Source organism: Montipora foliosa, chromosome 1 (assembly GCF_036669935.1).
Source record: "Montipora foliosa isolate CH-2021 chromosome 1, ASM3666993v2, whole genome shotgun sequence".
In the NCBI taxonomy this organism is placed as follows: domain Eukaryota; kingdom Metazoa; phylum Cnidaria; class Anthozoa; order Scleractinia; family Acroporidae; genus Montipora; species Montipora foliosa.
The window spans coordinates 64078357-64095856 of record NC_090869.1 but is presented as its reverse complement, the minus strand read 5'-3'; the positions used below and the strand labels follow the sequence as shown (position 1 = coordinate 64095856).

General features: G+C 42.3%; 1 protein-coding gene across 1 annotated transcript in view; it reads right to left on the bottom strand.

Moving 5' to 3' along the window:
* Positions 1-17500, bottom strand: part of LOC138004558 (uncharacterized) — a 31779-nt gene that overhangs the window by 4747 nt on the left and 9532 nt on the right. Inside the window, exons 7-17 of the mRNA XM_068851112.1 lie at positions 17476-17500; positions 16496-16760; positions 13217-13342; positions 12414-12605; positions 11345-11673; positions 7929-10275; positions 5844-7382; positions 3871-3993; positions 2758-2883; positions 940-1132; positions 295-569 (exon numbers count right to left, since the gene is read on the bottom strand). The exon at positions 17476-17500 is cut by the window's right edge and continues 136 nt beyond it. Of these exons, the coding sequence (XP_068707213.1) occupies positions 295-569; positions 940-1132; positions 2758-2883; positions 3871-3993; positions 5844-7382; positions 7929-10275; positions 11345-11673; positions 12414-12605; positions 13217-13342; positions 16496-16760; positions 17476-17500 (5540 nt within the window). The remainder of the gene's footprint in view (positions 1-294; positions 570-939; positions 1133-2757; positions 2884-3870; positions 3994-5843; positions 7383-7928; positions 10276-11344; positions 11674-12413; positions 12606-13216; positions 13343-16495; positions 16761-17475) is intronic.

The following is a 17500-nucleotide window of genomic DNA, read 5'->3' as shown; positions in this document are numbered from 1 at the left end:
CTAAAGTTTTCTGCGGGGTGCTATTCGTTTTTCAAAAAAATGATATGAATTAAGTTCTTGTTTTACGCTGCGCTCATTGGTGTCAAAAATATCATGCAATCTTTAAAATGCTAACAACACGTTTCCTGTGAAATTCCCGTTTCCCTCGAATATATCAAGAGAGGTAATTGGTGGCCCGGCTCCCACCAGAAGTCATTAGTCTGAATAGTCTTAAGCCAACCAATGAGCGTAGCAATCGCAATCGAGTAATTACTTTCGAGAGTCTTTTGAAAAGTGCTCTAAAACCGTACATACCATATACAATTCTTCACACTTGTTACTGGTTTCAGATTCTTGTAGTTCCTGCTCAAAGTCAAGCGCAACATAGGCAAGCTTCTCTTTTATGTCTCTTATAATCTCCATCTCAGCTGTGGTTGTAAAAGAGTAGCCCCTCTCCGTGAGGATCCTGTTCAGGTGTCTAGTAAGATCCCTTCCTGCAAGGTTCATTCTTTGTGTGGCGTGAGGTAGCCAGTAGCCCTCGTACACAGGAACTGTGTGGCTAACTCCATCACCACAGTCAAAAACGGTCCCTGCAAGTTGAAAGACGACAACGAAATAATAAGTATGACTGTGGAAGGAAAAGTTATCGCTAAAAGTGCTAAAGCCACTCGCTAGCTTAAACAGACCGGGTTTCTAGCTTCTTTGTTACATAAAAAAAAAGGTTTATGTAGCAACAAAAAGCACTTTGTTTCGAATTTTAATGACCGCGTAGAGCTGTGGAGAGCTAACAAAGAATATAAACGTGGGAGCCAATACAACGTGGAGAAGTTTCAATTTTATTTTTGTACTAAACTGTTCGATGTATTAGATTCCTGATTATTTTCGAAGAGACTGAAAGCAGATGAAGACTCCAAAGAACTTTTAACCATTGCCCACCATAAGAACATCACGCCAGATTACCTGTGGTTCTGCCGGTGGAATACAGCGCCATGACGGCTTGTACAGCTACGTACACACAAGGAACATTGAAGGTCTCAAACATTATCTGCAACATGCGCTCTCTGTTAAACTTTGGATTCAAGGGAGCCTCAGTCAGCAAAACAGGAAAGTCTTGGGACTCGACACGCAGCTGATCATATGTATAAGTCCAGATCTATAACAAAAAGAGGCAGCGCATGTGAAGTTCAGCAACCAAAATAATGATACCGATGATGGTGATGACAGGTGCATGTGACAAGCTAACTGAACCTAGTTTAACGGCCTAACTCCCACGAGTCTCTTCGAGTCACCAACGAGAAAATCATTATTCACCAACCAAGAAGAACCCCTGGCCTGAGAGATCGTCGTTATACTTAGGATCGCTATTTTTTCGCGTAAATTAAAACACTAATTGTCATTTAATCCATTTTGGTCTACAATTAAGCAGTGGGGAGGCACCAGAAGGGACCATATGAATCATCTGACCAAGTACACCCAAGTCAGTGCACCGGGGATTCCATGAACAGTTTGTGGGTTCTTTAAGGATGTTACAGCAAGGATTGTGAAATGGGGCCTACGGGTAACTTTATAGACCTTATCCAAGAAGACTTCAAAGTCTTAACCATTTGCGGGTGTAATTACAAAGGCAGCAATTTCTCCTCAATTCTTTTAAGAGCCTGGGTGTTGGTCCGGTCGCAGTTCGAACCGGCCGCTTATCGAACGGTAGTCCGATTGTCAACCAACTGAGCCAATAGGATGGCGGTATCAAAGCACTTGAGACGTAAACATAGACATTGCACGGCAAAGATTGGTTTAGTTAGAGATGTAAAATGTGTTTAAAATATAATTGTTAAAATACTGTAAATTGAAATCTTAATACCGACGTTTCGGCAAATCTGCCTTTGTCAAGGTAATGAACGGAAAATGATTTGAAAATAGCGTATAGAAACTAATACGCACGCACGAATGCGTTGACATTAAAGCCGCGAGTGCTAGTCCATAGTATTACAAGCTAGTGTCTTTCAATTAAAAAACAAGCGAATCTCTTCTCTTTTTTTCTCTTTTTAAGTTACACGCTTGTAATGGACTAGCGCGCGCGGCTTTTCAACGCGTTCGCGCGTGCGTATTTAGTTTGTATACTCTATATTCAAATCATTTTCCGTTTACTGCCTTGAGAAAGGTAGTTTTTCCGAAACGTCGGTATTAAATTTTCAATCTACGGCCTTTTAAAATTTCTTTTTTTAACACATTTTGCTAACACCAACAACACCTCGCAGGAGTTTTCTTTTTTTACCTTTAGTTGGAGATATGGCGTGCGGTGCAGTTCTGAATATTGAGGGTCTCAAAAAGGGATAAATTATATAACCCATAAGGTAAAAAAGTAAGTTGTAGCTCCAAGCCATGGACATCGATTATGATGACGATGACGATAAAAATCTGCTATTAGATTCCTTAATTGAACGAGCTGTCGGCAACGCGAGCTATGCATTTCTACCCACGGGGGCCAAAGTTGACCATTCTTAGTTTGTGTCTTTTCTTTGTTTGAAATGCCTATTTATGGGTTTTAGGTAGTAGTACTCTTATCGCTTGATTTCTTGAAAGAATATTAATAAATCAACTTTTAAATCAGGTTTGTATGGTATCCGAATCGACTGATTCCAATTGCCTCGACTTGATTATTCCGGGTATCTAAAAAACCTCGGCCTATAATGGTTTACTATTTTATGTACAGATTACAACTCTTTTTCTTAGAGACTTGAAAAAAACGAACACAGCGAAGCAAATTAGGAATCAACATACCGATTCCATGTCATCCCAGTTCAACACAATCCCATGTTCCAACGGGTATGTGAGGGTTAACACACCACGCATGCTCTGTGCTTCATCGCCGATGTAATGATCTCTGTACTCATGCATCATGGCTTCCTGTTTTAATGTCAAACTTATCTCATTAGCAGAATAGCTTACTTGTAGAGGGCATCGTGTTATAAATCTGCTTCGGAAGTTCAAAGAGCTCGATTCGATTAGTCTTCTTTTAAGCCTTTTATTGTAAAAAATCAGGAAAAATATTAGCCACCAAAAACGGATAAATTAGTAGGTACCATAAGAGCCAATGAGCCAACGCATTCATTGCAAAAGTTAGTTCAACGTGGAAGCCTCCAATGTTACCTGACAATATAGAAGTCAGTCATTACGACGACACCGTAGGCACACAACAGCGAATCGCGCATTCTCTATCGTTACGTTAAAATTGTTCGTACCAGGGTTGTTAAACAATACTTCGGTCTTATGATATGACTAGCTCCGTGAGCGGGCAAGATGAACCAAATCGCGCGCTCTGATTGGCTACCCGAGCGGGCAAGATGGAGCGATACTGCCCGCTCGGGATTTCTCGCTTGGTCCCGCAAGATCAAAGATCATTTTTTGGTGTTTTAAGTCATATAATAAATCCTTTATTGACCAAGATAAACACGCAAAAAAAGAACTTGGCCAATATCCAGTCATCTTGACCTCACGCTTGGTCAATAACCCATACATATTGTTCACACAAAGTTATATTTTTAATAGACCAATTTCGATATATTAAAATTCAGTCCGAAAAAAAAGGCACCATCTCGCGGCTCTGGGGAATAAACTCATGTAAATCCTAATATTTATTCCCCAGAGCCTCGAGATGATGCCTTTTGTTTCGGACTGAATTTTGATATATCGAAATTGGTCTATTACTCACACTCGTAATTGCCAACGTCATATCGTGAGTGAAGGGTCAGGAGACTGGGCCCTTGGTTTGACGTCTTTATCTGAGACCGCTGGACCTTAAATTTCAACCACCCACATGGTTGCCGATATTCCTTCAACTGAACCAACTGGAAACAAGGCAAAAGAATAACACAGCTGAATTTAATTTCTAACCTGATGACGTGGTCTTCCAATAACTGAGGGGAACACTGCGCGGGGCTGCTGTTCATTGGAGAAACCCGCCTTGCAGAACCCTGACCCATTGTCTATTACTACCACAACTCCACCACTGCTTTCCTGCAAAAGAAGCATAGAAGCATTTCTTTCATGCTCTTTAAAGAAATTAGTCTCAAAACGTTGCTCTCAATTACTTGAAACGCCTCTTCTGAATCCTACCTCATCTTCTCTTTTACGTTATATTGTTATTCCTCCATTAAAATGTTCCGTTGCCGAGACTATCGAGCGGGGAAACAGCGGCCAACACCCCCCAACCCCCGCCCTCTTTCCTTATCACTACCTTGCCATTGTAAACATCTTGAATCTTGTGCGGGTTGCGCAATAAATTTAACTCGAAAACCACTCTTTCAAAACTCAAAACTCAATCTGTTTCTTAATCTGTCCTTGGTTTCGACATTAATAGGGACCTTTAGATCGAAGAACGAGGACAACTACGACGACACGTTTTCCGTACTGAGCATGCGCATAAGGTTCGGAGGCCGACATTTTTTCGAAGTGCGCGTGCTCAAAACGGAAAACTCGTACTACTCGTAGTCATCCTCGTCCTCCAATCTAAAGGTCCCAATTGCTTCGCGGAGGTCATAAATATGTCCGTCTTTCATATATATTGTCTTTATGTTCAGATCCTTCACGGGTTTACCACGAACTCACAAAATGACCAGCTCCCATTCGACTTGATAGCTCAATTTTAGAGCACTGCTGCACCGATATTGCAAAGGACCTGGGTTCCAATCCTGTTCAGGATTTCCGTTCGCTACTGTTTAAGCCGAACGTAAAGGCGATGAATTACTGAAGAAATCCTTATCTATTTTCTGCATTTTATAAAACGGTTTTCTTGTTTCGATTAAAAAAAACCTGGCCGCTGAACACGCGAGTGCAAACTAAGAATAATACAAAAAAAACGACCGATGAGGGAATTGCAGACGCATCGAAGCCCCGGTACCCTGCGAGCAGTTGGTTTTTCCTACGCTTCCCGAGAGAGAAACCACTGCGAGCAACCGTTAGTTTCTTTGCGTGAGTCGTCCAGCGCCAAGGACGAATAAATTAAATTTAAACCGGTAAAACGAGTTAGTAAACATGTTTTGGCGCTTGCGCGTCCGTTCAGCTACGTAACTGCTGCGTTTGGGCGAGCCTGCTGTGTAGAAATTTCGCGCAAAATAAGACGAAGTGATGTCAAATACATCACGTGGGGTGTGACGTACTTCGCACATCATCGATGGAAAACCAAACGGTTGCTCGCAGTGGTTTCTCTCTCGGGAAGCGTAGGAGAAACCAACTGCTCGCAGGGTAAAGTCCCGGTTGTTCTGGCCCCAGTTGTTCAATCGATGGATAGCGCTATCCGCCGGATACATCGCTATCCAGTGCATAAGTCACAGCGAAACCAATTGCGCTGTCCAATGGATAATGATTTATCCGTGGACAACGTTATCTACCATTTGAACAACCGGGGCCCGAACTATATATTTTTGAAGATATTTATCCTTATATAATAACCCAGGTTATTCACGTATTTTGATTGGTTCTTGCCTATGATCTATTGGAGGACAGACGCACGATTGACGTCACCATCAGCTTTTATGCGAATAAAGTTTAATTCTTTATTATATAAAACAAATAGATTCCATGTTGCCGAGGGTCTGTTCAGTAATTGATCACAGAAGACGTCAAAATGTGGTAAGAACATCAGTGACACACTCGGCTATCGCCTCGTGTGTCACTTTTTTGTTCTTACCACATTTTGACGTCATCTGTGATCTATTACTGAACAGACGCACGGCAACACGGAATCTATTTGTTAAATCGATGATGACTGGGGCATACTCCGAAAAAATCCGAGTGCTAGGATTCATTCACTAGGGTTAACATACAACATCTCTTTCAGAATTACTCAATTACCCTAATACACTTACAAAAGCAACGTTGTGTTCGCTCATCACAGGAGCAGATACAGGCGGTAGTGGGGCACTGGTGCGAACTGATACAGACCACGTGACATTTCTCTCAGCAACTTTCTCCTCATCAGAGCCCAGCGTCTCTCGGTCATCAGACGACTGACCCTCAGCCAAAATTAGCTTGCCAACTTCGCCTAAACTCTCTCCTTCCTCTTCAGAGCTTAACGAAAGTTCAGAGCTACTAGAGCCTATAATATCAAGGAGGTCATCCTTCTCTATGTTTTCTCTCGCGAGAATCAACTTTGGCAAAGAAGATGCTTTTTGGTACTCCATTTCTGCCTTTTGGGGGTTAATCTCGGCCCCTTTCGTCTCTAGTACGGTTTCCACTTCAGCCTTATGCAGTGAAATCTTACTGTTTGTAATTTCCTCCAGTCGCTCAACTTCATCGTCCGACGCGGTCTCCGGAGGGTCTTCAATTGATTCGTCACTCTCGGCGGCATCGTTTCGAGCTTTCTGTTCGTACAAAGCCTTCTCGAGTTCTTTGAATTCTTCATCGGAAGAATTCTCTGGCGCCTCGTCCTGTTCTAAGGCATTCGTTTCAGCTGCAAGGCGTGCTTTTTCTTTATACAACATTCTTTCGATTTCCTCAAATTCGTCGTCAGATGAATTCTTCGTCTTTTCTCGATTTCTTGCATCCTCGACTTCACTCTCTTTTAACTCGTTCTCAATCTCCCCGAGTCTCGTCACGAGCTCGTCGAAATTTGCACTGGAGTCCGTACGCAAAGTGTCTTGGGAGTCCTGTTTTACAAGAGTTGTATGTTCTACCTGTGCCTTTTGCAATTCTTCAGATTTCAGCCTTGGCGATAAAGTGTCAACATAAGACTGTTCTTCATCAATCAAACTGGCCTCAAAGCGCTCAATAATATCATCCGAACTGTCCGACCCTTCGTCAGTTTCCCAGTTTGAATTTTGAACAACATCAGTGTCTCTGAGTTTTTCAATATTGCCTTCGCTCATTTCTTCAAGAACACCACCTTTTCCCGTTGATGAGATGTCCAGCTTCTCTCCTTGCCCTTCACTAAAGCTCTCTGAAACATCTTTCTCCGTTGAAGAGGCCGCTTCCGGAAGCCACGTTTGCGTCTCCTCAAAGCTCTCCGTTGAATTGTCAGGGGATTCGTTGGTTGCAGCTGCCTTTAGCAGTTCTATGAGTTCATCCTCGGGTGATTCTTTGCTTTCCTCACTCACAAAATCACACTGATCGATGTTTATATCCTCAAGTTGGCTTTGGCTCGGAGACGACCTCGGGTCAGAGTTGACGCTCGAAACTTCGATTTCATTTGTAATTTTACTTTCAAAAGGCGTGTCCTCTGGCAGTATGTTGCCGGTATAATCTTTATTGTCATCACTTGGAGCCTCTGACCGGTCTTGCAGTTCAGATGTGTTTGGCAATTCTATCTCGAAAGAGTCCGTCAGTGCATGAGAATTTGTTTTGGACCGGAAGTACGACAATCGCTTTGCACGAGTTTCTTGGACATCGCGTTTACTTTCATTCGGTTCCTGAACGTAAAATCATCACAAAAAATTATCGAGTGTAAATTGTCGGCTTCTTAGAAACTAAAACCCCTTGTCTACAGTTGATTTTTCCTTATCGCTGCTCAAAAGCAAATGATGAAAATTGTAAGGCGCAAATAAAAGCAAAAATAACTTAATCGTTTTCCCTTCATCTGCCTTTAACTGTTTTCACCAGGTTTTGATGGAGCGATTGAACCAGGCTAATACAATCAACTAGGCGCATCTGGAAGCGATTTTAGACAGTGTAGCTCATTGCTGTTCATTACAGTCTTTTCCATAATAATTGCCAAAGTTCTCACCTATAGCGCGTTTTTAGTGTCAAGACTCAAACATGTATTCGGCAATTCAAATAATCAATTTGGCTATTCAAACCTTCAGTTTGGAAATTCAACAATTCAAACATTCCTTTCGGTAATTCAAACCTTCACTTCAACTGAATATTTGAATTGCCGAACTGAATGTCCCAATTGCCAAAATTGTCCAAATTGAACGTTTGAATTTGACAATAAAAAACGCGCGCGCCATACTCACCTTTTCTGCTGACGGCTTTGTGTCCTGCACCTCAGATTCACTTGCTAAACTCTCGCGCATGCGCTTTTGATTTTCTTGTTCGGCCATCCATATGACCTGTTGCTCTTCCTCTTCCTTCAAGCGACGCTGTTCCTCAAGGAATTTCATCTGCTCCCTCTTAAGGCTATCACGTAGTTCTTGCTGCTCGAGTTCCAATTTTTCTTTGAGTTTTACGACCTCGTGATCGTCAAAACTTGGCTGTTTTACAGTGGTTGGCTTTTCTGCCTCGTGCTGAATGGAACGCGGGACTTCCTCGGTAACGGTATCATCTGGAACAATTGTTTTGGCAGTGTTCTCCATATGTTGCACAGAAACCATATCAATAGCAGGTTCGTCTTCCTCCTCTGAGCTCGCACTGTCAGCTTTGTTAATCTGTGGATCATTAGCTTCGACTCTAAATTCGTCACCAGGTTCCTGCAGTTGTTGGGTCAAACTTCTCTGATGAACGAGTAGAAAATTCTCATAATTGCTTTCGTTTGGTTCACTGTTCAAACTAGAACTGCTTGATACCTCAACATTGTCATACAATGTTCGGGTCGCGTTTACTTTCTTTTGAGTCTGCGATCCAATAAAAGTCTGTGTTTCTTTATCCGTACATGGTGGCTTCACAAAAGAAGAAGCAGGAGTAACAACATTTCCTTGCCGTTCACTAGGAGAATTTTCACGATTTATACGGGCATCTTGATAACTAGAAATGTTGATTCTAGTATCATCTAGTCCACGACCAGGAGAGGTGTTCCCGCTATGTGGATACTCAGAAGGAGAAGCTCTCTGGTACTCCAACTTTTGCGGCATTTTCACTCCATTTATAAAAAGTCCTGGTGTGGCAGGAAAACTTGCCCGCTCTCGCTGGTGTTGAGGAAGAGACGGCTGGACCAACTGATCGTCAAAACGTGTCGGGCTGACGAAATTACTGGTCTGCGATGCGTGCAAAGTATTTTCCGAAGGAACGTAGTCGGGGTTTAGGGTCACCATTCCATTTTTCATCAACCACTGGACATCCTCTGGAGTTAAATATCGGAATAAAACTGCGATAGCGTTTTCAATTCTAGAAAGCTCCTCCTGAGCATAAAAATATTGTTCCTCTACTTCCTGTCTCACGATTTTGTCCAATGGTTGTGCGAGGATTTGCCGCTGATGATGGACACGGTTCATCCAGTACATTTCCTGTTTCTTTAGCGCCCTAAACTGCTCAACTTTGTCCTGTGATGTAACATGCCCGCGCGGAGAGGTCGAAAACTGCAAGTGATGCTGAGAATAATCCCCCGAGTGTCCGTTCGCCACGGCAGCAATGCGATTTTCACTGTCAGATGTAGACAGAGCGACACTCGACCCAGGGGAAGAATAAAATTCTGAGATACCTTTTTTCAGGTTTGGGTCTGGAATGCCTTTATGATAACCGTTGACAATCAATCTGGGCGAAGAATCTTGGATTCCGTTTGTTTGTGGAATGGAAATCTTGAGTTCCGGGACTAAGGAATCTGGTTGTAATGGAGACGTGTCGTCTTCGCTGTCTCTTGACGACAACAACTCGCTTAACAATCCTTCCACCTCACGGTCCATTGAGTCATCCGACGTCACTTCTAGTTTTTGGATCGAGTGCGCGCGCTCAGAAATCATAGGACCCGGATTTGCGGATGTCACCCTGAAGGCGTTCGAATGCAGTGATTGGGTATCCCGCGGGATGTCATTGATACAACTACCTTGATTTGGGCTCAAGCTACGCAAATCTAGCGGGGGCACCAATTGTTGTCCTACTTTCTGAAGATCTTTAAGTTCTTTCTCCAGTTTCATCTGCTCTTGAATGAGGTAATCCATGTTATTTGATTCTCCTTGGATCTTCTTGATCTTCTTTCGGTCTGGTTTCTTAGGCGCTGACTTTCTGAACTGACTTCCGGCTTCTCCGTATGGACGTGAAGAAAACTCCTTTTTATCAACTGTTTTTCTCTCTGTCTGTTTATTGACGTAAACCGTTGGGCGATCAAACTCTCTTCCTCTGCTGCCTCCCACGTATCGTCCTAACTCTCCTGGCGAGTATGTTTGGTTCAAAAAATCACCCTCTGTAAGTCTCCTACCAATTTTCTCGGAGTAGGTTTGGTTAGCATCTATTCTGTCAGATGGTGTCCTGCGTTTCAAGGCAGAGCTCGCTCGGCTCGTGGGGGGTGTCGGGAGAGTAAGAGTTTCCTCAGATGCAGCGAGATCTCGTGGTCTGGAATACCGCGATGCAGAGTTGTTTGTGATTCTCGGTGAAGATGACCCCTTGAGTCTGCTGTAGTGAGATTCAGAAGCAGCTTCATAGGGGGATTTACTGAAATTTGAAAAGTGGTGCAAATACGTTACTCATGACATCGTCATCAGCATCATCATCAACTGTTTTTGTTTCAAAAAGCTAATTCTTTCTAACTCTGCATGCTTCTTTTATTGTTTTGTTGTTGATGTGCAGGTTGTAAGCTGATGTGTTTGTGTGAAATGTGTCGTAATAAATGTTTTATAAAGCTCATTTGTATTTTGCTAACGGTTAATTGTAAACTAGTTCTTGTAATTAGTCTCCGAATGTTGTAATTTGTCTTATAAGTACTATGTTGTAAGTAAAGTACTGTAGCGCAATGAAATGTTATATAAGTCACTGAAGAGCGAAAAACAAAACAAAAACTCATCATCACCTTCATCAATTATTATTGAATATAGCAGTAGTGATATTGTTAGTAGTAGGGGTAGTGGTATTAGAATGTTATTCTCTTTAGAATGTTAGGATCGACAAGGAGTGTGACTTCGAGTTTGGATTACTGCGCATCCGTAATGCGCAGCCCTGCGTGCTCAACTCGTCCTGGCAAGTTGGTCTTCGTCAACTTTACATCGAAAAGTCGTAGCGGAAAGTACGAGTTTGTCCAAACAAAAATTGCGTTTGCTTTTCGCCGTTTACTGTAAAGGACTTCAAACAGAAAAAGTGGAAACACCAGCAACTCATTCAAAACTAGCGCCGAAATGCGAACTTCATCCCATAATAGTATTCTTTGCCGAATAGAAACTCGTATTATACGCTTACCTAAATACGTAGAGTACGACTTCGAGAACGAGAACAAGTTGTACTTGTTCTCGTACTCGCACTCGCTGCCGAGCTAACATTCTCTAATGTTGGTGTTACAACAATTATCGCGGATATTTCAGCTGACACTGTTACTTGGTCTGAACGCATACATGTACGCAAGCAAAGTCAATTCAAGCCCAAAATGTTGTTATCATATTCCACATTGGTGGAGCGCAAGTGCTCTCTCTATTCTGCTAAACCTGCATTCCATTGTAAAATGACTTAGGTCATTCCCGAATGGATTTAAAAAATGACAGTGGCAAAGGGACTCGAGAAAAATGTCTCAAACCTTCTCGCAAGACTATCCGCTGTCCGCTCCTCCCTACTGTCGTCTCTTTTCTTTCCCAATTCAAATATGCGAGTCTCGCGGGCTCGTATAACTTTTTCAAGTTCCTTGCAGCGATGTGTCAACAACTTGGCCTGGTTTCTCAGCTGCTCATCCGGGACCTTATCCAGAAATGCTTCCAACTGTAAGAGATCCTTTGGAGAGAGGGGAGGAAATTTGACGAGGAATCTGGACAGTCTGTCTTCGTATTGCTGTAAGTCTTGGTAAGAACTATGGGATAGCTTGGACCTTGAAGGCCAGAACTCGGCTGCTTTGCTGTACCACGTCTCTGCCTAAACAAATCAGAGCCATAATAGACAAATTGCAGTAATAAGCGACGTCTTCATTTGCGTTAATTGAGTTAGTTCTTGGTTTCTTCCCCATATCAAGCCACGTTTTCAGCCAACAGAAAGATTTGGTATCGCGTCTACGTAAAACAGCAAACGGCCGGTTGCTGTTTTTGATAAAAGCAGGAAATATGCGGGAAAAGCAGATCTTAACAAGTGTCATTGAAATCCAAAAAGAAAATTGGGGTAACCATGCATTTTTCAGAGATAATTATTGGCTTCAATTTGAAAAAGAACTCCATGCATTGCTTTGTATTTTAAACCTTTTTACAAATATTCTTGATTAATTTTCTTCGAAAAATGCGTGGTTACCCAAATTTTCTTTTTGGATTTTTATAACACTAGAGATCTGCTTTTCCCGCATATTCCGTAAACCGCGCAAAAATACCTTGGAATTAGTAGGCACCATCCTTAAGGTCAGCGGGACCCATGCAGAAGCGAATCTCTATGAACATTTGGCATGCGGAGAGGAATAGAAAGAAATAAATGCACATAGAGTAAATTTCGGTTTTTTCAAGAGAACCTTTAGAAGCATTGATGCAGATAATGAGATTTCTTTATAATCACCAAACCAAAGACGGACAAATATTTTGAACGAGCATGAATCAGAGTATTTTGTGGCAAAAACGTCAAACCTGGCTTACTTTGCTTTTAACGGCTTTTGAAGTCTTCAACTAAAACCTTACCTTCGTCAAAAGATTGTAAAAGTTAACCGAGTCTTGTAACCAGCGCTTGGTTTGTTCCACTCTGTTGCTAAAGTTATCCAGGTCAGATAACAGGACTGTTGAGGCAGTTTGCAGTGGTCTCCGGTCCCGGAGATTCCTCGTACTCATTTCTCCTGCCCGTTTAGCTAATTCCCTTCCTTGCGTCAACACTTCCTAAAAAAAGGTGAAGAGGGATTATAGTTCCTATTTACTAATGGTCAAGAACCCCGACAGGAAAAGGTAACTCCCGATAACAAAATTTTAATCCAGCACGATCTGAAAACGGTGTAGCAGCATGCAAACCCAGTGCCCAAACAACTCCACCACAACGCTTCCAACTAAGGTGACTCGATGCAGGCTGGTTAAGCGGCTGATGCGCCTTCGCTCACATATTTTTTTTGTTATCGTTAAGACAAACATATTTGCTACCGAAAACAAAATGGATAACGTTTCCACAAGTTTCCAAAGGAGACCAAAACTGACAGTTGTTTGCATTACAGATCAAGCAACCTTCCAGGTCTGTTGTAAGAGTTACGCATACTGATCTCCTTGCGAAAGGCTTCGGGCTGTAATGTGCGCTTTAACTCTGAGTTAAATTAAAATACCATAAAATAGGAATACAGAACAAAGGAAAGGAATTAGTGTCTGTTTCCAAGAAACAGAATGAAAGATGCACCTTTTGTAAAACGAAGGGAGTCTGAGAATACACTGGTGACAGGAACAGTTTTCATTCAAGACGATTTCGCCCCTTCTCTGTTCTGAACAGACTAAGAGAAAAATCTAACCTTTGCCAGCGGACAGAATTCTTTTTCAAACTGCATTTTGCTTTGATTTGCCGTCTGCAGAGAAACAGCTGCTCGAGTAAACTTGTTTAATTGACTTTCAGCATCACCACGAATCCACTTGACTAACTATGACACAAGACATTCAATGTGTGAGATAGAGCGGTTTCAGTTGAGTGTGGAAAGTAATTAGCGAATTGCTTTGGTTTTGCATTACTTCACTCAGTGATTGGCGCCACTCGCCACTTTTTCAGCCAATCAGAAGTAAAACCAAAACCAATCGTGGCTCCGAGTCGCCCGTGCACATTTTCCCGCAATTTGAGTCGGCTACGTGTAATTACTTCGAGTTTTGATTGCTTTGCTGGATTGTCTCCGTCCTTTTTGATTGGCCAAAGTAATTACTTTGGTTTTGGTTTTACGACACTCGATTGAAACTCGCTCTAAAGTGACAAATAGAAGTATCATTTCTTCAATTCGCGACCACATTACAGTGCGACGCGCCTTACCGTGGCCACCAAACAAAGTTTTTTTTACAAATTGTCCGCCAATCAGGATGTGTGAATTTGATTGACAGTCACGCCTCCTTGCAAAGTTCGCACAGTTGTAAGTTGAACACCGCTGCATGGGTTGTTGAGTTGAAGTATTTGCACGTAATTGTCAAATGTGAAAGTTTGTTGGGTGGCCACGGTATGGCGCGTTGCACCGTAAAAGAGCAGTACACGACACCTTACTTCCGCAAAGAACTATCGCAAGTCGCTTGAATACAGATACAAATACATACTTAATTGACCACTCCTCATAATTGCTTTTCAGGCCCAGTGAAACACAATTAACGAAACGACAGAACAGAACAACAACAACAACAACAACAACAACAACAACTGTTAAGAATCCAAACTGGCTGGAGGCAAACCAGTTGGCTATTTACAAGTGCAGTTAAGAAGTTGAACCAGGGACTACCAGGATCAAATTCAACGAGTGGTCAGAACGGATCTTGAACCCGGTATCTCCGGATATCAAGGTAACAGCGCCAACCGTACCACTGGGCCGCAGTGCCTCCTAGATAAAAAAAATTGAAGGCAATAACTAAATGAAAAGAGGTCAAAGTTGTTGTTGTTTTCTCCCTCTTTGCTTTCACCCTTTCGCCATCAAATATTCTATCTGACTTTCGACATTTCATTGCAGAGGTTTTATGCCATTTACTTTAGCAAATTATAACATGTTTGAGAGTGTTTCTCCTTTCTTACACTGCTATGAGGGCACATTATCAGGATCAATTGAGCAACTTGCGCATATTAAGAAACGTGTTGTTACTATACGACCCGCTGCGCCGTGGTATAAAAACAGGAAAGGAAAGGAAATGAACTTTATTTAAGTGTCTAGTCGTTCTAGCGCTGGAGCACTAATTGGGGACACTGTAAACTTAAATTAACAATTAACTCAAATCAAGTCAAATGTTGGTTTTTTTGTGGAGAGGGGAAAACCGGAGTACCCGGAGAGAAACCTCTCGGAGTAGAGTAGAGAACCAACAAACTCAACCCACACATGACGCCGAGTCTGGGAATTGAACACGAGCCACATTGGTGGGAGGCGAGTGCTCTCACCACTGCGCCATCCCTGCACACCATGACGACTAGATCAGAACGGAAAAAGCTAGAAGAAGGAAACTGGAGAGGATCTGGCGCAAAAACAAAATTAGGATTAATAGGGAAACGTTCGTTGAGCAATGCAAATGTGTTAACAGGCTAATTTCAGACGCAAGAATGAAGTTTTATGCCAACACCATTAACGACAATTCTAATCCGCGGGTACTGCTCTCAACGTTTTTAAACTGTTGCATCTCAAGGCAACATCAAAACTACCAACGCATGAAAACGCCATTGATCTCGCGAACACCTTTGCCGACTTTTTTGAGAACAAGGTACAGTCAGTCTCTCAAGGAAAACATGCTAGAAGTCACTGACTCGCCTCAAGTTTCGACCTGTCATAGTCCTACGGAATTGCTTGAATTCTCCCCGAATAACATTATAGAGTTGTCTTCTCTTTCACGAACTACGGCTGGGAAATCCTGTATCTTGGATCCAGTACCTGGTGCTCTGCTGAAGGATTGTTATGATATCTTGTTGCCTGTTATTATGCGCATTGTGATCTTATCGCTTGATAATGCGACCGTTCCCATGAAATGCAAGGAAGCCGCTCTTATACCCCCACAATCAAGAAGGAGTCTCTTGATCATGAACTCTATCGTAGTTTTAAGCCTATTTCTAATCTCCGATTTGTATCCAAGGCAATACAAAAAGTGGTTGGTACTCGTTTGAATGAACATCTCAATAATGGCAACCTTATGGAACTATTTTAGTCTGCTTATAGGGCAAGTCATAGCACTGAGACCGCACTGACCCGTGTTCACAACGATGTTCTTCGAGCCGCATTGATGATGGTCAGTGTGCCATACTCGTACTCTTAGATCTTTCTGCCGATTCTGCCGCATTTGATACTGCTGACCATTCCATTTTCTTGAACTTTAGGCTTAATCATTGCTTTGGAATCCGAAGCAAGACTCTCACTTGATTTCAATCCTATCTTCTAAACAGGAGCCAATTTGTTTATGTTAAGAACGAACGTTCCTCGAGCCGTTGTCTGAAATATGGCGACCCACCGGGTTCTGTTTTAGGGCCTATGTTATATTCCATGTGCACTGCCCCGCTTGCTGATGTAATCAAACAGCACAACATGTCTTATCACTTCTATGCGGATGACACGCAAATTTATTTATTACTTTTGTCAGCTGTTGGGGAACCTGAGCATTCCGTATCTCGAGATGAAATGTATATTGAACAATTAATGATGATAAACAGGTTGAAATTTGAATGGTGATGAAACTGAACTGTTAGTTCTTAATGATCGCCATCGGCCGACGCCCGCACTCAATTCCATATATGCCGAATCTGATCATATCACTGCATCGACATCTGCAAGAAATATTGGCGTCTGGTTTGACAATTTGGTGTCTATGGATAAACAGATTGCTTCTATTTGCAAATCTGCATTTTACCATCTAAATAACATAGCCAAATTTAGGAAATTTATGTCCTGTCAGCACTGCATGCGAGACCCTTATTCAGGCATTTATCACCTCAAAGCTTGATTATTGTAATTCCGTTTTATCCGGGCTTTCCAAGTATCAGACTCAGAGACTACGGTATGCTCAGAACAGTGCTGGGCGTCTCCTCACATGCAGGGACCAACAAGTACGTTACAGATGTCGGCAATGCTACTCACCCGACTCAAGCTCTCTTTCAACTCAAGCACATCATTTGTCTGGTTGCCAGTTACAACAGATTGAACAGCAGTTTCTCCTTTCCAAGCATTTTCCAGTTCCCTCTTGGCTTGCATGAGTTTCTCGCGGTAAGGTTTAATCGTCTCCATCATGGGACCGTACTGGGGTTTCTTGGACATCATTGAGAAAGTCCTGTCGTTTTTTGGCCGGACAGTCATTTCGCTGAGATGATTTCCTTCCTCGATAGCTACGTCAACGGAGAGGTCACTGAAACGTTTCAAAGTTGTTTCACAAGGGCAGTTTGCAATGTAGTATTGAAAGTGATTTCGTCATTCCCTTGGTTTCGCATCCGGCCTACGCTTGGTGACTGGCTTAAAAATCTCTCTTAGCCAATCAGAAGCGGAACCAACTGCAACTTGCTAGTACGTGTTTTTCCCGCCCTTAGAGAAGCTGCATGTATCCGCTTTACGTTGTAAGTGTGTAAGTTGGAACGCTTATTCGCTATTTCCCCCATCCCATAATGCGATACGTTTTGGGGGTTCTTTACATAAAAACAAAACAAGTTATTTACTCTTGGGACTGCATCATGCTTCGGTGAACTGGGCATTGTTTAATGCAAATAATCCCCCAGAATGAACTGTATTATGGGAAATGTAAGTAAGATTCTCTTCACCTTTTAAGGGGATATTTGTAAGGCCCTTACCATCTTTTAATACAGTTTTAGCGACTAAAGCCTTGGAGATCTTTCAAATATCCTTTAAAGATTTTTAAAAGAACTTTATCATCACCGAATCAAAACTTTACTTAAGATCTTTAATCCCCGAAAAGTGCTCGAGCTTTATCAATGATGAACAGATAGAAAACCAAGAAAGTTACACTGCAAAGGATGATGGAGTTCATTTAGCCACTAACATTCCGGTAATAAGATTCCAAAATGAATCCGGCAAGAACTGATACGAGTCCTGCAGCCATGAAAACTAACCGTTTCATCTGCGCCTTCTTTGTCT